The following is a 25,115-nucleotide window of genomic DNA, read 5'->3' on the forward strand; positions in this document are numbered from 1 at the left end:
TTAAAATAATAAAGTAATACAAAACAATAATAAATTGCATTTTAATTATACTTTAATTATAAAATATTATACTTTAATTTATATATGTTTTATAACCATTTTCTCCTTTGTATCCTCCTTTTTATCTGAATTGATAGTGTTTAAAATTGGTATAGATGAAAAGTCATTAAAATAATTTGTTTAAATCATTTGTTTTAATATTTATATGTGTGTTTATTAAATTGTATATATGTATGTATTTAATTATTTATTTATTTTTATTTATAGCACATAAACAAGTAATACAATAATAATACAAATACTATTCAGTTATATATATATTTATTGACGCTTTGTTTTCTACTGTGATCTTCATATTTAGTGGTTCTTTCACTTTTTGTACAATTTATATGTATAAACAATGTGTTTTTTTTTACAATTATTTCCTTAAAAAATCGTTAAAAAAATTATATATATATATATATATATATATATATATATATATATATATATATATATATATATATATATATATATATATTATTATTATTATTATTATTATTATTATTATTATTTTAAACGATTTTTTAAGGATGTTTTAAATTTTAGCATTGGAGAAAGTTTACAATAACCCCTACATTTTTTTCTAGCGTTTTAACTTTTGATCATCTTTCCCACAGGTTTACTACCAAAATAAGCTGAAGCTGGCCCTGATTGGCCAAAGCTTGTTTGGACAGGAAGTGTATACAAACCTCCGCAAGCAGGGCCATAAGGTGGTCGGCGTTTTCACAGTTCCTGATAAGGACGGCAAGGCGGACCCCCTGGGTGAGTGCGGTATGGGTGAGGGGTGCGGTTTCTGTAACTGTAGTGTTGACACGGGGGCTGGGAAGACACATTTGCAGTCACATGCATGAAACGCCCTGTTTACAGATGGTAAAGAGATGCATTTTTCATTTATTTGATCATAAGTGGACGATGTTAAATGTGGGTCTGAAAGGTTATGTGCTCTACCTTTTTAGTCACAATCAGAGGTAAAATGACATGCATCACACTATAGAGAATATGGAGGAAAACTGTAAAATATACGGTAAAACAATAGCAGCTGGAGTTAAAATACAGTAGGGAAATATGTAAAAAATACAGTAGGAATATATATATATATATATATATATATATATATATATATATATATATATATATATATATATATATATATATATATATATATAGTAATTCAACTTTGTTTTATTGTTCAACAGCCAAAACAAACAAAGAACAAACTTCACACTACACATCCTCACGGCTTTCCATTAGTTACTGTAGCAGCTTTCTTATAGAGTAAGCAGGTTTTTTACGCGTAAGAGTCCATAGGCAAAATAGATGCAAACAAAAACGTCTTTGTTTTCCAATCAATAGAATTCCTTCATCAATATTCCTTCATCTATAATGCACATTTCACTGTAGTATGTATGTTACCTTACGTTACATTACGGTCAAAAACTACGCTTCCTAGCAACCTCTCTCCTCAATGCAGTAATGCCACAGTTATATTCTATCATACTGACACCTTGTGGCCTATCACCAATATACAGCTTCTGTATGGCTCTTACAGTTACACATAGCAGTGGTTCTCAAAGTAGGGGTCCCCAGGGGATCGTGGGACAATGAGTGGGGGTCACTTGGCGATTTCCAAAAATCTAATTCATTATTTTATGGCACCACTTTAAACTTTATAACATCTTTACGGCACCCATGTACTGTATATTAAAAATAAATAAATACAGGCCACAACTGAACATCTCAGAGTGGCATTCTTCAAAATTAAATGATGAATAAACTTGGGCCTATTGGTATGTGTGCGCCAGTGTGTAAGGTTTATATGTTTATGACTACCTCAGAGAATATTGGGGGTTGAGAGTCACTGGCATTGTATTTTTGGGGGTCGCCTGTTGAAAAGTTTGGGAATCCCTGACATACAGTATGAACATATTCAGCAAAATGTCAGCGCCAAGAAAATTCAACTAAAAAAAAACAACATATAGTAAACATGGAAATTAAGGTTGTCACACCCTTTAAGACATACTCATTTATCCTAATTTTAAACATGGCCAGAAATTATGCCAAGTGTAAACCATTTACTTGTGATCAAATGGACTAAAATTCCTCTTTATACTGGTGCCAGAATGTGATGTACTCATATTTTAAGGGCCACAGGAGTGGAAATAAAAGTTGGGAAACAGGGAAATGAGGAAGCTCCACTAATCGAGTTTGTCAGGTTTGTGGGTAACATTAAGGCCATCATTGTTGTAATGACCTCTCACAGACACAACACTGCATTCCTGCGCAGCACATTGGCTGTGATTGGGTGTGTGTGTGTGTGTTTATGTTTGCGTGAGGCACAGCAGCAGCTTAGTGCCGGTCAGAGATGAAATACATCCCTCATAATGAACACATTGTTTTGGTGAAGTGTGGTGTGTATCCTACTGGAAACTGAGCATTTGTGAGGAAAAACAACCGGTTTCCATGTGGTATTATTAACAGGTTTTTAGTGATCCAGTCATAGTTTGATCATAGTGTTAATATTATCAAATGACCACTTGTGTTGAGTTTTTATCGAGACTCTTCCTTCAAGCTTTGTCACAGTCGTTAGGTCAGCGTATATTCATATATTATTTTATGTAATATTAATAGTGCTGGGCAAAAAAATACATAGACAAATTATATGTACATTTAAATATTTATGTAACAAATTGTTTTGTGTAGTAATTAATATATGTAATTCGCCTATAATGTGTCAAAACAGACTTTTATTTTGGATGGGATTAATCATGACAAATATTTTGCCCAGCACTACACTGTAAAAAATGCAGGGTTCCACACAATTTATTCATGTTGACCCAACAAAAATCAATGAAGTTAACTTAACACTTTAACAAATTTATGTGCATTGAACATAAAAAATTAAGTTGAAATCTCAAGAATTATGTTGTTTCAGCAAATAGTTTGAACAAGCAAATATACATTTTTTTTTGAGTGTGTGTGTGTATATATGTATATATATATAATTACTATTCATTCATTCATTTTCTTTTCGGCTTAATCCCTTTATTATTCAGGGGTTGCCACAGCGGAAAGAACAACCAACTTATCCAGCATATTATTTACACAGCAGATGCCCTTCCAGCCGCAACCCAGCACTGGGGAAATTATTATTTATTTTAATTTGCTTCCTTTGTGCAACATGCATTAGTTTGTAATTGTATATATAATAAGAAATGCTAAACAAATCAATTATATTGATATATTTAACTAGAGTAATTAAATGTTAATTATTAGTAATAAATTATACTTGCAATTAATTATATTAATATATTTAATTTGAGTAATTATATGTTAATTATATATAATACATTATACTTGCAATAAATTAAATTATATTAATATATTTAATTAGGTTTACTGTATATTAATTATTAGTTATAAACTATACTTGCAATAAATTATTATATATTTAAATGTAGTTATTATAGGTTAATTATTAGTAATAAATTACACTAGCAATAAATTATATTAATATATTTAATTTGAGTAATTATATGTTAATTATATATAATACATTATACTTGCAATAAATTAAATTATATTAATATATTTAATTATGGTTATTATATATTAATTATTAGTAATAAATGATACTTGCAATAAATTATGATATATTTAAATGTAGTTATTATATGTTAATTATTAGTAATAAATTACACTTGCAATAAAGTATTATAATATTTGTTTGATTTATTTATTTTGTTTAGTTTTTTCAGTAAAGTTCTGTAATTATTTTTTATTAAATGGCAGAAAAATCTGACTTTAAATGTAAAAAAATAAATTTAAATTAATTAATTTTAATAAAAATTTATAAATATTCGATAAATCCAATAAAATAAAATCTAGTAGAACTAATTGTAATGGAAGTAGTAGTTAAACTGGCCTTCAAATACTCTCTAAATAGCTTATTTTGATTCACCTCCAGTGAAAAAATCCACCTCCATTTAAAGACTGCATTGATATTATTACAGCATTAATATTCAATTAAATTTTATCTTTATTCTATAACACTTTTTACAATGTAGATTGTGTCAAATCAGCTTAACGTTCTTATGAATGAAACATTTACATTTAGATATAAAGGACGAGCTCTCAAGTATGTGTGGTTTTGATTTTAATTGCTCCTCAATAAAGTCTGGATAAAACAGGTGTGCCATGGTTTCAGTCAGGGGCGCCCCCAAGGGGTGGCCAGGGGTGGCCACGGCCACCCCACGGTAAACTATGGCCACCCCTGTGGCCACCCCAATATAATTTTGCTGTTGACATTATTGTTTTAAATGTACTTATAAATTCCCAATATTTAAATAAATAAAATGCAGCCACTAAATTATTGTTGGTGTTACTGACATAGCTGATTCATTGTCTCTCCCCCTTAGTGCTGTTTCAGTGGTGAATGCTGGTAAAAGCAAAATGACGCATGCGCGCAGAAAACCATTCCCGCGCCTCACGCACTCCCGTGTGAATCCCGGTTGGTTGTTTGCATACACGCCGACAAAATAGGCGCCGCTCATGCGCCGTGAAACGGATGAACAGCCTTTTGTGCAGAGGTTTCGGCACGCAGCGAGTTTTGAAAGTCGACTAAAGTTTATATAATATGATGATGATGATGATGATGTTACTTTCACTAAGCATGGCTTTAAAGCAGAAAGGAGGGATAATGAGTCAGGGAGGTAAGACTTCATAACATGATTTCTTAGCCATGATCTGGTCTAAGACCCCAGATAATTCTATAATACATTTTTGTATTCTTTAGAATTGTCATAATTAATTTTTATGCAAAAGGTTTCTTAAGTGATATTGGCATATCACTCCAGTTGTTGTTTTCCAGTAATATTTAGGATTGATTTCTGTTATTTATTTAAAATAATAATTGTATAATAATATTAATATTAATTGTATTTTAATACAATTCTGTGAGTTACCAAACAAATTTCGTTGTATAACTACAATGACAATAAATGTTCTTTACTTTACTTAATACTAATTGTATTTATTTAGAATAAATATAAATAAATTGTTATATTTATTGAATAACAAATCTAACAATTCAAAGGAGGTGGGGGTGTATAGGGTGGTTCGCCCAGAGTGTCATTTAAACTAGAACTGCCACTACCCTCTCCGATTGTCGTTGACAGCACGCACACACCTTCAATAGACAGCAATGGCAATTTAATATTTACCTCAAGGTAAAGTTTATCAATAGAAGAAGCTGCATTAATAAATGGCTCAAAAAGTAATATGGATAAATTATATTATTAGGTATAGTGAGTGTATATAGTAATGCCTTTCATTCAGTTTGTTCATTTGTTTGGGTTATTAATAAACTCATTATTCTTTCATTCATTTTCTTTTCGGCTTAGTCCCTTTATTAATCCAGGGTCGCCACAGTGGAATGAACTGCCAACTTATCTAGCACATTTTTACACAGTGGATGCCCTTCCATCTCTGGGAATAATAAACTCATTAATCTTTATTAATTTTAGACATGGTATATACTGTATGATGTACAATAAAAGCATGTAAAAAAAGTTAATTATACAATATATATATATATATATATATATATATATATATATATATATATATATATATATATATATATATATATATATATATGAAAAGTGTTTGTAAACTAAACATAGATTTTTATTTGGTTTGCACATGTACTTCCTCAATTATTTCAAGGAATAAATTGCAATATTTCAATAAAAATTAATTAAATGAATAAAAACTACATTATTTCATTTACCAGAAACAAAAATATAACATTACACTTAATTCATTATTTTTTTGTGTGCCACCCCAAGATTTGGTGCGGCCTCTTCTGGCCACGCCTAAGAACATTTTCTGGGGGCGCCACTGGTTTCAGTCCAGAAATCTTGTGTGAATTTTCAGTATCTGTGTCTCTCTGACCTTCAGCGGTGGTGGCAGAGAAGGACGGGACGCCGGTGTTTAAGTTTCCACGCTGGCGAGTGAAGGGTAAACCCATCCCGGAGGTGGTGGAGGCGTATAAAGCAGTGGGTGCAGAACTGAACGTCATGCCCTTCTGCTCCCAGTTCATCCCTATGAATGTGATCGACTTCCCCAAACACGGCTCCATCATTTACCACCCCTCCATCCTGCCCAAACACAGAGGAGCCTCCGCGATTAACTGGTGAGGGGTTTTAAAAAACTCTCTTTCCTTCTCTAAATTTTCTAAAATAATTCTAAATTAACAAAACTAACACTGAAAGTAACCGACATAAGTGTTTACTTGTCAGGATATGGTCTTCATTGTAGATTTGGCCTGTTTTTAAGTGATGTTTGTGTTTGCAGGACACTAATCGAGGGCGATAAGAAGGCTGGATTCAGTGTATTCTGGGCTGATGATGGTTTGGATACTGGACCCATCCTGCTGCAGAAAGAGTGTCAAGTAGAGCCCAACGACACAGTGGACACTCTTTATAACCGCTTCCTGTTTCCAGAGGGCATCAAGGCCATGGTGAATATACATAATTTTTTTTTTTTAAAACAACACTTTTATGCTAAATAAAGTTGACCTACAGATTTGGTTTGAAACAGGTTGAAGCTGTACAGCTCATTGCAAACGGAAAAGCTCCCAAAATCCCTCAGTCTGAAGAAGGAGCCAGTTATGAGGGAATCCAAAAGAAATCCAATGCTAAGGTGGGATAGGAGTAAATAGCTTGAAATGTAATTAAAGTAAGTGAACGTCATCTTTATCTGTCAGTCTCTGGTTATTTTTCCAGGTGAATATGGCTCAGCCGGCAGAGGCTATTCATAACTGGATCCGTGGACATGATAAAGTTCCTGGTGCCTGGGTTGTGATGGATGGAAAGGTATTATTATAAGGGGACCCTTTGTTCATAACAACAACAACAACAAATCAAATATTTTGAATTGAATATTATTATTGTTTTATTATTTGTTTATGATCTATGAAATCATAAATGATTTTATTCATCTGAGATATTATAAATAAAACAACAACAACAAAAAACCCATCAAACTAAAGTAACGTTTGTCACTTGAAATAAAATAAATGACACATATATGATTTAAATGTACATTATATATTTTTAATTGTATAAATTAAATTATACATTTAAACTAAATGTATACCAAAAGTTATTAAGATAAGAATCAAAAATCATTTGTTTCATAAAATAAGCAATATAAACATGAGTTAAAAATCAAATAATAAAGAAATTTTAATATTATTTTAAAATTTAAAAAAATAGAAAAAGTAGAATATAATTAGAATAAATATAAACAAAATAAATATTTTTTTTAGAAATTTAGAATTAAAAAAAAAATTATACAATTCTAAAAATGACAAAACATGTCAATAAAAATAACTATACCTAAAAATTAAATAAAAACAGATCTAAACAAAAAAATCATCAAAAGAAGCTAATAAAAATTTGAGCCATTAATTAAAAAAAACTGCCTCAAAAGCGTTAACATAAAATACATGGGTCAAGTAAAGTTAGAATAAATATTTTGCCTTATTATATTATATTATATTATATTATATTATATTATATTATATTATATTATATTATATTATATTATATTATATTATATTATATTATATTATATATATTATTATACTATAAAAGACACTCATTTCATATTTGATGTCAAAATATTATCACTTATCATTTTTTATTTGTATACACACACACACACACACACACACACACACACACACATATATATATATATATATATATAGAGCTCAGCATATATAAGTAAACCCCTCACAAATGTCTAATTTTAATTCATATTTATTTATTTATTATTATTTTATTTTATATTTATGATATAATATTTGTGCATATATATATATATACATATATATATATATATATATATATATATATATATATATATATATATATATATATATATATATATATATATATATATATATATTAGTCATTAACAAAGCCAAATCTGGAGCTTATCTAACAAAATAACTTACAATAACAGTCCAAAAATTAGTAACAAAAATTAGTAACTCAAACTTATATGTTAGGGGAAAATATTTTTTAAAATTTTTACAAAGAGCAAAAATCAAGAGAAGCAAAAAATATATAGAATGTTGTTGAAATGTTGTGGTTTGTAATTTCGGTTTCAATATTTTGCATGAATTTAATTGTATTATCTTTCTATTTCTAAAGATATTCTGTGACTAAAATATTATCTTAATAATTATATCTGTTTAATAAATCTGTTTTGTTTAAATGCATCAAAATACACTGCACTGAGAAATGGATAAAAATATTCATTTTCAAAATGGGGTGTACTCATTTATGCGTGCGTGCGTGTGTGTGTGTGTGTGTGTGTGTGTGCGCGCGCGTGCGCATGTGTGTGTGTGCGTGTGTGTGTGTGTGAGATTATAATTATTAACTAATTATAATTTTATAAATATATGTATTATTTTTATTCAGAAAACTGTAAGCGAATTCAAGACTAATTCTTATACCATGTTTAACAAATGATATTGTAATATGTGTTTTATTTGTTTTCTCCAGCCTGTAACTGTGTACGGTTCCTCAGTGTTGAGCGGGTCTGTGCCTGCAGGTCAGCCCATAGACATAGAAGGAGCGTCTCAGCCTGGACTCATCACCAAATCTGGACTCCTTCTCTTCGGCTCTGATGGAAAAGCGGTTAGTGTTGAGCTTTTTTAATATTCTTTTTTACTTGTTGACCTTTGAAGTTTTACAGAATTATAATAAAGAGTTTTAATTAATTTAATATCTCTGTACAGCTCCAGGTGAAGAGCCTACAGTTTGAGGATGGAAAGATGATTCCTGCGTCCAAATACTTTTCATCTGAGGAATCCGCCAGTTTGGATCTTACAGATGATGAGAAAAAAATGGCAGAGGAGATCAGGGTATGTGTCCGTTTCTGTGACTTAATCATTTATAATAGATTTGTGTTGAGCAATTTATTTATTTTTGCATGCTTGTCTAGGCGATCTGGAAAGGGATTTTGAGTAATGTTGCAGCTATTGAAGAAACCACCGATTTCTTTAAGTGTGGAGCCGCTTCAATGGATGTAGTCAGGTGGGTCTTCAGCTTATGTATTTTTCCTGTTTAAATTATTGTATTTATTTTTGTTGTATCATTTTTCAGCTGGTCCGATTTTACTAAAGTATTTATTTAGTACATGTTGACAATTATATTATATATTATTAATATATATTTTATTGGTTATTTATGTTTATTTAATATTGTATTTTTATGTAGATTTTATTTGAATATTTTCAGTTTACGTTGTAAATGTATTTAAAAAAACACTATTCAAATATTATTTTAATTTAGTGAAATTATTATATATTTTTAAATATTTATTTTATTTCGGTTTCTGTTATTATTAGTGTCAGTATTGTAATTAAAATGTTGCAGATTATTATTATTTACTTACTCTTCTTTTGTGGTATAAGTGTTTTTAATGTTAGCATTTCTGTTTTTACCGATTTATTTATTTTTTATCTGTAGCTTAAGTTTTGCATTTAGGCATAATTTCTGTTAGTTTTCAGTGTGGCATATCTCATTTTTGTGCAAGTTTGTCACTTAATATTTTTGTTTTATTTATAATAACCTCAAATTTTTATCTGTGTTATGTGTATGCATTTATTTTAATTTATGTTATATGCCATTGAAACATTGTTCATTCTTATTTAGGTTTTCATCTATATTATAATATATGTTTTCATTTATATTATATTTTAGCTTTATTGTAATTACAGGTGTTTTTGAAACATTAATAACATTGCATTGATTTAACAATAATAACATTATATAACATTAATAACAATGTAAATAAGTTGCTAAAATGCCTAAGAATTACAAAAATATTTATATTTATGTCACATCCTTGATTATATTAGCATGGTTGACCATTCTATCAATGTACTTTGAGCTTATTTCACATGCAAATAAGTTATCCAGTATGTCCAGACTGGCAAATATTTGGCAAACTGCATGACAAATAGTAATGCTAAAGTATGTCTAACACACTGACACATGAGCTGACACAAACACTGTGCAATTAGAGTTGCTTTACATAGGTGAGTGGGCTTGACAAACCACCTGTAGAAACTCTCTCCCTCTTTCTCACTCTGTGCACAAACAAGTTACTTTGTATAACTAGCACTTGTTATGTGTATTGCCAATAGTTAAATCTCTGAATGCCTCCCCAGTTGTTAGTCAAAAGCGTCTGCTAAATGACTAAATGTGAATGTGTTTTTAAATACGGAGATTTTTGTTTATGAATATTACATGTGTGTTCTGTGTTATTGTGATAACTGGTTTAGGTTGGTGGAGGAGGTGAAGCAGAAATGCGCTGGTGTTCAGCTGCAGAACGAGGACGTTTATATGGCCACCACCTTCCAGAGCTTCATCCAGATGCTGGTCCGACGCCTGCGTGGAGAAGACCAGGAGGAGGAGATGCTTATTGATTATGCCACAAAAGAGGTCAACAACATGACCGTGAAGATGCCCTACCAGTGCTTCATCAACGGCAAGTTCGAAGACGCAGATGATGGAAAAACATACAACACCGTCAACCCCACAGATGGCTCGGTAAGTTCTGAAGTAGATTTTTTATTATATCAATTCCAGCATTATGGATGTGACCTAAAAACTAAAACATGAATTCACAGAGAAACTATATGTTAACATTATATTGGAACATCTGTTTATATTTCCCAGAACAACTAAGCACAGAGTTAATATATCAATCTGTGAAGATTTTTATTAGTTTAATTAAGGGGAATAAACATGCGTTATGGATGTGACCAAAAAAGTATGCAAGTTTTCAGTACATAACATACTTTTTTGTAGAAATTCTGTGAATTAAACTGCACAAGAAATAATGCAAATCAAAAGGATATGAGTTAGCTCACTATAGAACAAAAATGATTGATATTTATTTTAGTTTACATATCTATGAGAGAAATGGATGTGACATCTCTTTGTTATGGATGGGACTGATGTGGAATTGGCACTTATGTGAGTTCTTGTGCCACTTTTTGGTCTTGAACAACTGTTTTTGTGTATCTACATGTACATTTAAATGGAAATGAGCTGCTTCTCCTCACCCCTTTTCAGAAAGCGTCCCAAACAATTCACTCACTATTAAAGGATTTTTTTTTAAAAAGGATTTTTTATTTTATTTTGTGATTATGTTGGGCAACAATTTAGACCAGGCGTCACCAATCTCGGTCCAGGAGGGCCGGTGTCCCTGCAGGGATTAGCTCCAACTTGCCTCAACACACCTGCCTGGGTGTTTCAAATATACCTAGTAAGACCTTGATTAGCTTGTTCAGGTGTGTTTGATTAGGGTTGGACCTAAAATCTGCAAGACACCGGCCCTCCAGGAACAAGTTTGGTGACCCCTAATTTAGACCATTTATTGTTTAATATAACATCCATTATATATCCATAAAATAAACTTAATGCTGTCACAAAATACATTCTTTTAACTTTATTAAACTTCCACTCCTTAACTTTGCTATGTTTGATTATTACTCTTTTTTTGTTTTACATCTTTAGTATTTAACTATTTCAATATCTTTTACAATTGAACTTTTACAATGTAACTTTGGAATATAGAGTCAGATTAGTATCTAAAGTCGTATATCTGTATTTTGTACTGTCTGGAGCCAGCACCTAAGCTTTTCACTCATCATAACACACGTGCTGCTGATGAGAGTGACAATAAAAGTGATTTGATTTGAAGTAATTCACGCAAAAGTCACGATGTACACTTGCATAGCCAAGTTCACATGCATAAAACCAAATTCACGTGCGCAAAATATTTATATAGATTCACAAAAACAAGTCACGTGCACAAAATAAAAATACATCTTCATAAAATATGTTTCACAAATGCAAAACACCATTTGCAAATGTTTAACAGTGTACAAAAAGTTTTGAAATTCACGAATTCATCCTGAATGAGAATGTGCAAATTCTTTTTCACGTACGACTCCCTTGTATATGTGTGTGCATTTTTGAGACTCTCCTGGCAGCAGCAGACAACTCGTACCTTTCAGCCAATCAGTTAGAGCTGTATAGGATGTGACCCACTCTGCACACCTTTTGCGCAGTCTGATTCTCTCCAGCATGGCGAAAGGAGAAAGAGATGTGCAGGCTTCAAGCCAGAATTATTAAATTCCCTGACTTTAACTTTTTCTATACTGTTAAACATTTGCAAAGGTTGTTTTGCATTTGTGAAATATATTTTTTGAATATGTATTTTTATTTTGTGCACGTGAATTTGGTTTTATGCATGTGAATTTGGCGACGCATGTGTACACCATGTCTTTTTTGCGTGAATTACTTCAGCTACTAATCTGACTTCATATTGGAAGTCCACCAAAGAAGGTGCAGCCTCAAAACCACACCTACTATTATTTCATCCCCGTGTTTGTTACAGAGAGGTTTGTGTATCGGGTGAAAAAAAAAATAATAATAATAACTAAATCAGACTTGAATGTTTGCTTGTTGTTTGAGTGAACTGGAAATGAACCAACCTGATGTCCACATTAAAGAAGGCGGAGCCTTAGAGCCACACCCACAAATCACTCACCAATGCCAAGCCGTTTGCAAACCTCTTCCAAACATCACACTAGTTCATTCTTTATTTTCACTTAAAGTACATTTAGGCCTTCATGGTAGTCTTGTGTGTTTTCAGGTGATCTGTAAAGTGTCTTACGCATCAGTGGCAGATGTGGACAAAGCTGTAAGTGCTGCAAAAGAGGCTTTCGACAATGGGCCTTGGGGTAAGATGAACCCCCGTGACCGCGGCCAGCTGCTGTACCGGTGAGATATGTTCAAAAGCCTGTGCTGAGCCAATATTTGACATAGATATGATAAGCCAAACACTTTTACTGAGCAAACACTAATACACTCCAATCATTTGACCAATAATTGATTTCCCTGAGAACTTCATATCCTTTATTGGCAACAAAACAGAACTTTTGGACTGCTCTTATGTGTAGTTTGGCTGACCTGATGGAGGAACACCAGGAAGAGTTGGCCACCATTGAGACCATCGACTCTGGTGCTGTTTACACTCTGGCTTTGAAAACACACGTCGGCATGTCCATTCAGACATTCAGATACTTCGCCGGCTGGTGTGACAAGATCCAGGTGTGTGTGCATTGACTGAGCAGGCCTACATTTTTTTTTTGTTTTGCATTTTGAAATTTCCTGTCACTGACACATCAAATCCTGTTACTCAAAGGGCTCAACGATACCCATCAATCAGGCCAGACCCAACCGAAACCTCACTTTTACAAAGAAAGAGCCTTTGGGGTGAGTGCTTTGTAATGTGTGTGTGTGTGTGTGTATGCATGCAAATTTGATTAACATAAATAGGCAGCACAGTGGCTCACTGGTTAGCACTGTCACCTCAGCAAGAAGGTCACTGGTTCATGTCCCGGCAGGGGCAGTTGGCATTTTTGTGTGGAGGTGAATTGGATAAATTAAATTGGCCTTAGTGTATGAGTTTGTGTGTGAATGTGAGAGTGTGTGGGTGTTTCCCAGTGCTGGATTGTGGCTGCAAAGGCATCCGCTGCGTAAAACATATGCCGGAATAGTTGGCGGTTCATTCCGCTTTGGTGACCCCTGATAAATAAGAGACTAAGCTGAAGGAAAATGCATAAAGTTGCAGTATGGTGTTGTTGTTTTTTCAGTGTGTGTGCCATTGTAATTCCCTGGAACTACCCGCTTATGATGTTGGCATGGAAGAGCGCGGCCTGTCTGGCGGCGGGAAACACACTCGTCTTAAAACCTGCTCAGGTAAAACACACAACCTAAAACAATACAACTGAAAAATGCAATTGGGCATGATCTAAATGGGAATGTGCACTACACACGGACTTTTAATATTTAGTCAGCCAGCCCAAGCGCTTCTGTTAAATTGTTGCGCCATTAAAAATTTGCCACTAATAACATCTGATTTCTTTAAGAAATCTGTGATCTTCACTGCCTGATAAATATATGAAATAAGGCAGCTCACAGACCAAACAAGAAGCACTGCACATAAGTAAAATTTTCCACGTCATGTCTTCAAAATATGGAAATTAATTTAACCCTAGTATTTTCAATGGAGTTTCTGTGCTAGTCTGCGAGTCTATAATCTTGTTTTACTCTTGAACAACTAAATGAATGCCTAGGTCTACTCAACCGATTGTATTTTAATTGCATTACCACATCGATGCTATAAAAGGAACCTTATGAAATCGAAAATAGTCACACAAACCTTGCACCGTTAGCTTATTGTTGGCTGAAAAACACTAGCTGTGCATATACCCCATTCAGACCCCCATTTATTCCAAAACGACTGTGATTTACATCATTTTTACAGCATTCAAAATAGCTGTCCTGGGAATTTCAGTATGAATCGCTTCCCAATAATACACAAACTACCAAAAAACCATATTAAATTCTCAGTGTTTTTCCAGGTAACTCCATTAACTGCATTGAAGTTTGCCGAGTTGACAATCAAAGCTGGCATTCCTAAAGGAGTCATTAACATTGTACCAGGATCAGGTGAGTATTCAATCTTAGTGGCTGATGTGACTGATAAACAATCTGATATTGACCGTATTCTGCGATGTAGAAGTGCACTCATTTTTTGCTATTGTTATAGAACTAAGAATAATATACAGCTCAAACGAATTGCTCTACAAAGATGTGTTCTCATAACTATACACAAAAAGTAGAACAGCACAATAAGAAAATATCAGTTTGCAACTTTAGGCAGCATAACAAGCTGTGTTTAACGTCTAGAAAACAATGGAAGTGAATGAAACTGGGAGTCTCGAGATTCAAATTCAATAAGAATAAGGTCAATAAGATCACAACTTTCCATTCCTTTCTCTTTTCAGGTGGTCTGGTCGGGCAGAGGATGTCTGAGCATCCTGATATCCGTAAGCTTGGTTTTACAGGCTCAACACCCATTGGCAAACAGATCATGAAGAGGTGAGGTTAATGTCAGTAAATTATTTTGTTTTTTGTTACTGTTATTGATATTGGCATGTAGGGGCCTGATGTCCTACTCCTCTAGTATTCTTAAAAGAGATAGTTCATCCAACATTTACACACTATTTACTCGCCTTTAAGTGGTTCCAAATTATTTGAGTTTCATTCTTCTGGCAAACACAAAAGAAGATATTTTGAAGAAAGCTAAAAACCTAAAACCATTGACTTTCATAGTAGGAAAAACAAATACTATGGAAGTCAATACAAGGTTCTGACATTTTTCAAAATATCTTCTTTTGTGTTCAACAGAAGAAAGAAACTCAAAGTTTGAAACAAGGGTGAGTAAATGATGGTAATTTTCATTTTGGGGTGAACTGTCCCTTTAACCAAAAGACTGCTGCAATATGTAAATCTAACACGTTGCACTGTTTATGTTCCAGCTGTGCGGTCAGTAACCTGAAGAAAGTTTCACTGGAGTTGGGCGGTAAATCTCCTCTCATCATCTTCAGCGACTGTGACATGGATAAAGCAGTGCGAATGGTGAGAGAAAACAACTGCTGCTAGAATATACAAATACAAGATCATCTTAGTCTTAAAGGAACAGTTTTAATTCTGAATAGTGTCATCATTTACTCATCCTTCACTTGTTCCAAACCTGTTGAAGTTACCTTTTTCTGTTAAACACATAATAGGATATTTTGAAGAACGTTGGAAAGTAGTAGGCACTGACTTTCATTGTATTTTCCTACTATGGATGTTAATGGCTGCTGGTTTCCAGCATGGTGACTGGTTAATTCATGTTTGCTTTTGGGTGAAGAGTTGCATTAATTGCACTGTGTAATTATGTGGTGTTGCAGGGCATGAGTTCTGTGTACTTCAACAAAGGAGAAAACTGTATCGCCGCAGGCCGGCTGTTTGTTGAGGAGTCCATTCATGACGAGTACATCAGGAGAGTGGTATGTGTGCCTCTCTATGGGGTTAGATTTGTCACACAATTCTGCATGTTTTGATCATGTTTCGAGTGCACAAAAATGGCTTGTTGTATGCATATTAATCATTTTGTGCACCAAAGATCATGTTTTGAGCATGCGAAATGGCTTGTTGCATGCATATTAATCTTTTTGTGCAGCAAAGATCATGTTTTGAGCATGCACAATGGCATGTTGCATGCATAGTAACCATTTTGTGCACCAAAGATCATGTTTTGAGCATGCACAATGGCATGTTGCATGCATATTAATCATTTTGTGCACCAAAGATCATGTTTAGAGCATGCACAATGGCGTGTTGCATGCATATTAACCATTTTGTGCACCAAAGATCATGTTTTGAGCACGCACAATGGCTTGCTGCATGCACATTATCAATTCTGCATGCAAAAGATCATGTTTGTGTAGCAACTGTGTCATAGATTCAACCCCACATCTATCTCCATTGATATTAAAGCATGCGAGCTGCTTCTAGATGAAGAGGTTTATGTGTTTTTGTGTGCTCAGGTTGAGGAAATCAAAAAGATGAAGATCGGAGATCCTTTAGATCGCTCCACAGATCATGGACCTCAGAACCACAAGGCTCACATGGACAAGCTGGTGGAGTATTGTGAGATCGGCGTGAAGGAGGGCGCGACACTCGTCTATGGTGGACGACAGGTGGACAGACCAGGTGAGAGCCCAGTCGGACCTGATACGCGTGTTTTAAACAAGCTTGTGAAACTAGATTTGTTTTGTAAGTGAAGGGTTCAGATATAGAACATTTCAGCCATTTTTTCAGATTTGTTCTATGTTTAGGTTCATTTATTTCACTTGACTAAGAATAAAAAAAGTGATTTTAATAGTTATCTATTTAAATGACTTACTTTCATGATATTACAGTGAAAAATACTGAACCTAAACATAGGATACTGATGAAAATGATTAGAAAGAATTAAATATCTTGTATAATTTCTCTTTTTTTAGACTATTATTGATTTTTTGATTAGGCTTTTATTTCTTGATTTTTTTTACAAAAGTACAAAAGTGTCACATTTTTGTGTTTATATGTTTTTGGTTCTACTTTATCTTATTTTTGCTATTTTAATGACTCTAATTAGCCTTATTTAATTATTTTACATTTATTTTAGATTTAGTAATTTTGGTATTGTAATTAAAAATTATTTTATTTTATCCCTAATCTTAAAATTTTTAAATTTGAGGATTTTTTCCATGAAATATTAAAAAATATTTGTATTTATTATGACAGGATTTTTCATGGAGCCCACAGTCTTCACAGATGTAGAGGACCACATGTTCATTGCCAAAGAGGAGTCATTTGGCCCCGTCATGGTGGTGTCCAAATTCAAAGATGGGTAAGTTGCCCATTATCTTTCTATAGTAAGACTTCTGTTTTGTGAGAGCCTTGACTTGCAAGATAAACTTAATAAAATGCAGGAGTTCACTAACAGTCAACAGTATTATAATGCTTTTTATCACTATTGAAAATCCTTTCCCTGCTTATCTGGTTTCACCCCATCAGTGATGTAGATGGAGTTTTGAGCAGAGCCAATGACACAGAGTTCGGCCTGGCTTCTGGCGTCTTCACCCGTGACATTAACAAAGCCATGTATGTGAGCGAGAGGCTAGAGGCGGGAACTGTGTTCATCAACACCTACAACAAAACTGATGTGGCGGCTCCTTTTGGAGGCTTCAAACAGTCCGGGTTTGGGAAAGACCTTGGTAAGAGAGAACAGTTTTAAAGGCCATGTTTACTCCTGCGTATTGATTGATAAGATCAAAAATAGACGAGGAAGGCACATGAACATTTACACATGGTGTTTCACTTAGTCTCAAAATAATTGTTTAGTTTTTATATGCTAGGATACTGTGCCTATTAAAGGGCCAATGCCTTTTTATAAATGTTCATGATGTGTAAAAGCTTAAGTCATGTAGTTATTATCCCACATCTGGCTTCACCTGTATATTTATACATTACGTTCATGAGCTGAATGCGCCAGTTGGGTTAGATGATAAGATCATTAGCGACATGATAATGCTGTCCACATAACACATCATAAAACAACAACCCTGGACATTAAATCTGATGACCCATTCTGTTTCTACAAGCATAAAACCAGAGAGGTTATCTCATGCATGTGAAACTCGTCGCAGTAGCTTGCGTTTCCGGTCTGGCGCAATTGCATGCATATAAATGGAAGTCTATGGGGTAAAAAATGCAGTGCGACCGTATGTGAACAATTAATCTGTGCACGTTAATCCAGTTAAAAAACAGTTTGTTTTAGTAATCTTTAACCAAAATGTAACAATTTCCCTCGCACTGTAACAGCAGATCTTCTCTAATGACTTCAGTTCGATGGCTTGGGCAGAATATGCTTAGACACACACCTCCCAAATGTTAGTTTGCTGCGAATGTAAGATGAGTGCACAAGAAATGCACCCCCTCCCCCTCCTCCTGATTCACACTGACCATCAATAAAGTGTATAAATCAAGTAATCATTAATTAATCAATGGGATCCCTAATACCAACGTATTAGAAGACAACAGAAGATGAAGCAAAACACTATGAAAACAATCTGTTCGGTTGAGTTTCATACAGTTTTGAAACTGGCCAAATTTGGATGAGCTTTGAATGTTTTCTTTTGCATTTGTCATTGAATTGCCAAAAATGCATATTGATGCTAGGTGTGTAAACAACTGTTTAAAAGCAGATGGATAAATATGACCATGTGATTTCAGGTGAGGACGCCCTGCACGAGTACCTGCGGACTAAAGCTGTGACGGTGGAGTATTGAAGGAACACTGCTGGAACGAACTGCAAACAGCCTTTTACCGCAGCCCCATTTGACTTGAAACAGGTTTGATAGGAAACCCAGAGCATTTCCTGCCAAAACTACACTGATGTGCCTACATTTTGTATAATATCGCTTTTTTTTTCCTGGATAATGCTTGGAGGGACAAGTAATGACTGGCCTGTGTCAAAATGCTGGTTAATTTTTTTAAAGAAATGGCAACAGACCCCCAAGTGGATCCAAGAAACTGTCACAAATCATTATTTATCTTGCGAACACTGAAATATGTCACAGTGATAAAGTGAAATAGAGTTATTTGAGTTTATTAACCGCAACAGTATCACAATCATGATGACAATAGCAGTTAATTGGGAAACTGTTGGCTTGATGCTGCAGAAATTGTTCAATCGTTCACGTATCGTATCACATATCATTCATTTACACAACTGTACGTAAAAGTTTGGGGTCAGTAAGTGTTTTTAAAGACGCCCTTATGATCAGGAGAGCATATATATGATCGACAAGCAGTAATATTTAATGTAATTTATTTCTGTGTTTCAAAAGCATCATTACTCTAGGCTTTGATTACACGATCTTTCAGAAATCACATTAATATGCATTAATCATATTAATGTTTTGCTCAGTAATGTTTATCAAAGTAGAAAAACATTTTTAAGGAAACCATCATGTTTTTGTCTTAAAAGCTGAATATAAAGCTAAAACTAATTGAAATATAAATATTTATAACATTATGAAGGTACACTGTAAAAATGATTTGTTTTTACCTAAAATAAGTGTATAAACCTGTGCTTTTAAAACAATTAGTTGACTTTACATAATAAATTAAGTAAATTTATTACAAGTTAAATTTATTACAAGTTGCAATAGATTTGCTCACTTTTTTAAATAAAGTTTATAAGTTTTCTCACTTTTTAAAGTAAATAATCACTTATTACAGTGTTTTTTCACTTTTCATCTATTTAATGTATCCTTGGGTATTAAAAGTATTAATTTTTATTTTAAATAAGTCTTTCTGACCTCAAACTTATAAAATATAATTTATATCAATTAAGAAAAAATTTTAAGCTATTCTTTACTTTTATTGTCTGTGGTCTCATATTTTCAAGCCATGTCACATCACTGCCACTTTATGAAATCTGTATCAGCATATTTGTACATCCCAAGGATTTTTTAATATGCATAGCATTTTCATGACAATTGTTTTTATTAGCATAACTGTATATATTTTATTAGAGGATACGACGATTTGTCTTATTTTATATATTTAATTTTGCATTCCAGACAGACGATTGGAAATGTGGAAAGGGAAATGATATAAACACTATTCTCTTTTAAAAGAAGTTATTTATTTTGTACAACACACAAAAAAAGTGGTACATTCTTGGGGGAAAATATGGAGAAGTAACTTGAGTACAGTACAATGTGAACTGTTTCTGACATTCTTGTTAGGATGACTGAAAATATGTGTTTGTTTTGTCTGAACCATCGTAATTTTGTTTTACAAGAGCAAACAATTTATTTTATTGGGAGTTTGAGGTTCTGTATAAGCTGTCGGTCCCACTGGAAGTGTCATATTGCCAAATAGTCTTCATATGCAACAGTATTTAAACTTTATATCAACTGCAAACAAACATTTAAGGAGAGTTGTTTTTACAATAAACAACAGAAATGACAAAAACTTAGCTTTTCTTGATTGAAAATATATATATACCTCTATATCTTTGCCAGTGAGGTTATTGCACTCTAACAATGCTTTTCTTACTTTGATTTTTGATTATTTTCTACTCCGAATATTTAAACTCTAAATCAAGAAGCATTTTATAGAAAAGCATAAAATGTTGAATTGTTTTTAAAAATTATTTGGCAAAGTAAATGAGTTTACCCTTAAAACAAGCAAAATAATCTTGTTTTTCCTTTTGCCGCAAGATTATTTTGCTTGTTTTAAGGACAAACTCAGTTTTGACATATTTCTTAAAACAAGACAATATTTTGCTAGACTAAAAATGCTCCTTGATATTATAATTAATGCAACCCTATTAAACAGATTGTTCAGCAAAAAAAACTTAATTCATGCTCATACCCAAGATTTTTTTTCCTTCAGTAGAAAATTATATATATATATATATATATATATATATATATATATATATATATATATATATATATATATATATATATATATATATATATATATATATATATATATATTTAACTGAAACAATTAGTCTTTTCAGGAAACTTATTTTTTATTTATGATCTAATATTAGTGCTGGGCAAAGATTAACTGCAATTAAACACATCCAAAATAAGTTTGTTTTGACATAATATATGTGTGTATTAAATATATTTATTTTGTTTCTGTGATACACACACATGCATAGGAGCAAAACTATACAAAACAATTTTGTTACATAAACATTTAAATTTATATATCATTTTTGATCATATACATATGTATTTAATATCAAACTAAATAATTTTTTTTCCCAAGTACTGGGTTGCAGCTGGAAGGGCATCCGCTGCTTAAAACATATGCTGGATAAGTTGGCGGTTCATTCTACTGTGGTGACTCCAGATTAATAAAGGGACTAAGCTCAAAAGAAAATAAATGACTGAAATAATAATTTTCTTAAATATATGCATGCATGCATTAATGAAACAATCTTAGTTAAACTTTTTCTCAAATATATGCATGCGTGTTTTTATATAAACATAATAAACAAAGTAAACACACTAAATTCTGTCAAAAAAAACTTTTATTTTGAATGCGATTCATTTTTGCCCAGCACTAATATAAATGATTATCTTTAATCCACAGCCTCAGCATATAGTGCTAGGCACAGAAATAATAGTGCAGCAATAATGTTAGACTTGTGTTACAACACTAATAAATCACAGAATGATTATTTCACTGCCAAAAAATAAAAAAGCTTGTTTAATGCAATACTTAAGAAAAAAAAACACCTTGGATAGTCTGATCATAGATTAACAGCAAACATACATTTTTTTTTTTTCTCGGTTGAACGATCATTTAACTCAGTGTTTCTCAACCACGTTGGAGGAGGACCACCAGCTCTGAACATTCTCCATGTCTCCTTATCCAAACACACCTGATTCAGATCATCAGCTCATTAGCAGAAACTGAAAGACCTGTAATGGGTAGGAGACATCCAAAATATGCAATCTTGGTGGTCCTCCAGGAACATGGTTGAGAAACACTGCTTTTACTGTAATCCTCATTTAGACTAAAACATCTCCACAGACCCATGAAATGTTCCTTGCTTGACTCCACCAGCTTACAATCACCAGTCTGTGCTCTTTCCAAACAAAAGCAATCCTGGATTGCTTCTATATTTCAACCACAAGCACAGAAATGGCCGCAAAAGTCTCTCAGATTAATGCCAATAGGCAGAACGTTCATTCTGCCTCTTTCTCCAGCATCTGTATGTTGGCCTTTCTCTTTCGGTCACCTGGAAGTTTGAGTGTCTTTGCTGTGACCGTTTGCAGCTCTTCCTCTGAACTGTCTTCCTCAGAACTTGATGATGACTCTTCATCCTCTTCACTGCTGTCTGATTCCTCCAGCTCAACCAGAGCCACGTCCTGCAGAGCAAAACACATCGGGTCATTCATGGAAAAAAAGTGGAATTAAATTATTATTGGACACTTGCTGACGTGATGAGATCAGACAAACCATCTCAATGACTTTCTCTGCGTCCTCCACCGTCTCGATGTTAAAGAAACCCGCGGGAGCTTCTTCCATCTGCTGCCTTAAAGACTCGTTAGCCTGAGCCATTTGGGGAAGGAAATTCTGCAATCGGTCCAAGACTAGCACAAAAAAAACACACAATTTATATGTTATATGAGTGGAAAAGCCGCTTTGTAGCATGAAAGGTCATTTCATTAGATTCAAATTGTAAGATTTAAGAGTTTAAAAAGTGTCTGTCATACATTTTTACAAGAATTTAAATAATAAACCAACAAGAAGTTAAATATTTGATGAGATATTCAAAATACTAATCATATTACTTATACTAAATCATAACTATAGTTATTAATTTACTATAGTTTTAAATTTAGCCACATCCTTCAAAACTTTAAAAAATTTCTTTTGACAAAACTGTATTGTCAAAAAAAAAAAAACATTGATCATTTTAAATCTACACATCGATATGTCGTATGATATTTTTTTCCTTTTATATAAGTGAATAAATGAGTATAAATTTAATATATGCTTTCTATGTATTGATGATCACTTTTGGAAATGTAATAATTGTGATGGGGGACACGTGGCTCAGCACTGTCACCTCACAGCAAGTAGGTCGCTGGTTCGAGCCCTGGCTGGGTCAGTTGGCATTTCTGTGTGGAGTTTGCATGTTCTCCCCGTGTTCCTCCTGTTTCCCCCACAGTCCAAAGGCATGCGCTATAGGTAAACTGAATAAACTAAATTGGATGTAGTGTATGAGTGTGAATGCAAGAGTGTTTGGGTGTTTCCCAGTGCTGGGTTGCAGCTGGAAGGGCATCTGCTGTGAAAAACATATACTGGATAAGTTGGTGGTTCATTCTGCAGTGGCAAACCCTGATAAATAAAGGGACCAAGCCGAAGGAAAATGAATGAATAAGTTGATGTGGACACCAAAAGTCTTTGAGTTACATGCATAATCTCATTATACTGGTTATGCATTAAATATAGCATTAGAAATGTCATAAATAACTGCAAATACATATATATGTTGAATATGTGTGTGTCTGTGTGTATATACACATACACCCACACACACACATATATATGTGTGTGTGTGTTTATGTATATATACAAACACACAAGTTGTATATATACAAAGAGAGAGAGAGAGAGAGAGAGAGAGAGAGAGAGAGAGAGAGAGAGAGAGAGAGAGAGAGTTGATGACATGAATGTACTTACCATTACTTCTGGAAACTCTTTCCGTTTTCAGGGAAGCACCTTTAGAGTTCAATAACAGTTTCTCGTGGATTCCTGGAGATGGCAGTTTATAATTTATTTTAAATGACATTATACAATGCAAAAATTATAAAAGTTAAAAAATAATTAATCTGAAATATAGCTTGAATGTGAAATAAAAGGCATTCTTTGACACAATGACTGAATTAAGGTAAAGTTGGTTTTATGTTCACACATTCTGCCTTTCTCCTTAATATCATTTCAGAGAAGTATTATTTGTCAATTCTAAATAGTGAAATCATACCAGCAGCCGATGACTATCAACATACAACATTGTTCACAGTCAATTTCAATAGTGCTAATGTTGTTTTGAAGTCATTCTCACATGTGATTTCAGACCAAATATTCAAAGTATAAATATAGGGAGCAGATCACAAGTTGTCACTGAAGAATGTGCCAATTAACCACAATAATGACTGAAAATGATTGTTCACTGAACGTTCATGATGCTGTTGTTCAGCATGAATACCTTGAGGAGTTAAAGATATGAAATATCATCCGGTATTTTAGGCTCTGTATTAGCTAAAAGCCAAAATGTATATCTTTTGAGTCCAAAATCATATTTGGCTATGATGCAAATAAGTAAATAAAAAGAATCACATGTAAAATATATAGATTAATGTCAATTAAATAAACAATTCACTTATATTTTTACAATCTGAATAGATTTTATGTATATATTTATATCGATTTCCACAACGAATACACTTGAGTTCATATCAGGACTATGTTAGGTTTAATTCCTGCACATCTGAATAAGTTAGACAATCTTACATTTTACTTTAACAGTTAACAATTACAATTAGACACGTGAAAATATACAAATCGCTTATTAATAATAACATACCAAACGCAAAAGCAAATCCATACAAGACAGTAAACGAATTTATCTTCATTTGTAACGTTAAACTAGCTAACTTAGCGTAAAATCATGTCTTTTTTCTTTAAAGAATGTCTCACCTTTTCCATTGCCACAAGTCAGCAAGTCCTTAGAAGAGGTTGCTTTTTTGGTACAGTTTTGTGTTTGAGCCATGTTTATTCCCTCACATGCACAAACTTTCTAGTATCCCCATGTGTTTACAACATAATAACTTCCGTGTTGAAGGGTCGAGCTTCCTCTAGCGCCCTCTGGAGTTTTGGGTGTACGTGCCTTATAATCATAATAGTCATTAAAATAACAGATAAAACACCCTAAAACACTTTACTGTATTGTATTAATTCTAGCTAAAATTACAATTGCTCAACTGTAGT

At 33.1% G+C, this 25,115-nt stretch overlaps 2 protein-coding genes across 2 annotated transcripts in view; one reads left to right on the top strand and one right to left on the bottom strand.

Moving 5' to 3' along the window:
* aldh1l2 (aldehyde dehydrogenase 1 family, member L2) overlaps window positions 1-20,564 on the top strand; it is a 21,717-nt gene extending 1,153 nt beyond the window's left edge. Inside the window, exons 2-22 of the mRNA XM_002661372.7 lie at window positions 660-804; window positions 6,001-6,235; window positions 6,397-6,562; window positions 6,643-6,744; window positions 6,828-6,917; window positions 8,619-8,753; window positions 8,855-8,980; window positions 9,061-9,152; window positions 10,406-10,673; window positions 12,790-12,917; window positions 13,097-13,247; window positions 13,342-13,412; window positions 13,793-13,898; window positions 14,564-14,651; window positions 14,990-15,083; window positions 15,524-15,623; window positions 15,941-16,039; window positions 16,580-16,745; window positions 17,322-17,427; window positions 17,595-17,794; window positions 18,813-20,564. Coding sequence (XP_002661418.2) covers window positions 660-804; window positions 6,001-6,235; window positions 6,397-6,562; window positions 6,643-6,744; window positions 6,828-6,917; window positions 8,619-8,753; window positions 8,855-8,980; window positions 9,061-9,152; window positions 10,406-10,673; window positions 12,790-12,917; window positions 13,097-13,247; window positions 13,342-13,412; window positions 13,793-13,898; window positions 14,564-14,651; window positions 14,990-15,083; window positions 15,524-15,623; window positions 15,941-16,039; window positions 16,580-16,745; window positions 17,322-17,427; window positions 17,595-17,794; window positions 18,813-18,868 — 2,724 coding nt within the window. The 3' untranslated portion in view covers window positions 18,869-20,564. The remainder of the gene's footprint in view (window positions 1-659; window positions 805-6,000; window positions 6,236-6,396; window positions 6,563-6,642; window positions 6,745-6,827; window positions 6,918-8,618; window positions 8,754-8,854; window positions 8,981-9,060; window positions 9,153-10,405; window positions 10,674-12,789; window positions 12,918-13,096; window positions 13,248-13,341; window positions 13,413-13,792; window positions 13,899-14,563; window positions 14,652-14,989; window positions 15,084-15,523; window positions 15,624-15,940; window positions 16,040-16,579; window positions 16,746-17,321; window positions 17,428-17,594; window positions 17,795-18,812) is intronic.
* Window positions 20,565-21,624: 1,060 nt separating this feature from the next.
* Window positions 21,625-24,957, bottom strand: nopchap1 (NOP protein chaperone 1). Its single transcript, NM_001201412.1, is given in 4 exon segments — window positions 21,625-22,486; window positions 22,578-22,711; window positions 23,808-23,879; window positions 24,825-24,957. Coding segments are annotated over 4 exon segments (462 nt in total). The 5' UTR covers window positions 24,898-24,957; the 3' UTR covers window positions 21,625-22,303.
* Window positions 24,958-25,115: the final 158 nt, after the last annotated feature.

The sequence above is a fragment of the Danio rerio genome, chromosome 4, assembly GCF_049306965.1.
Source record: "Danio rerio strain Tuebingen ecotype United States chromosome 4, GRCz12tu, whole genome shotgun sequence".
NCBI classification, from domain to species: Eukaryota; Metazoa; Chordata; class Actinopteri; order Cypriniformes; family Danionidae; genus Danio; species Danio rerio.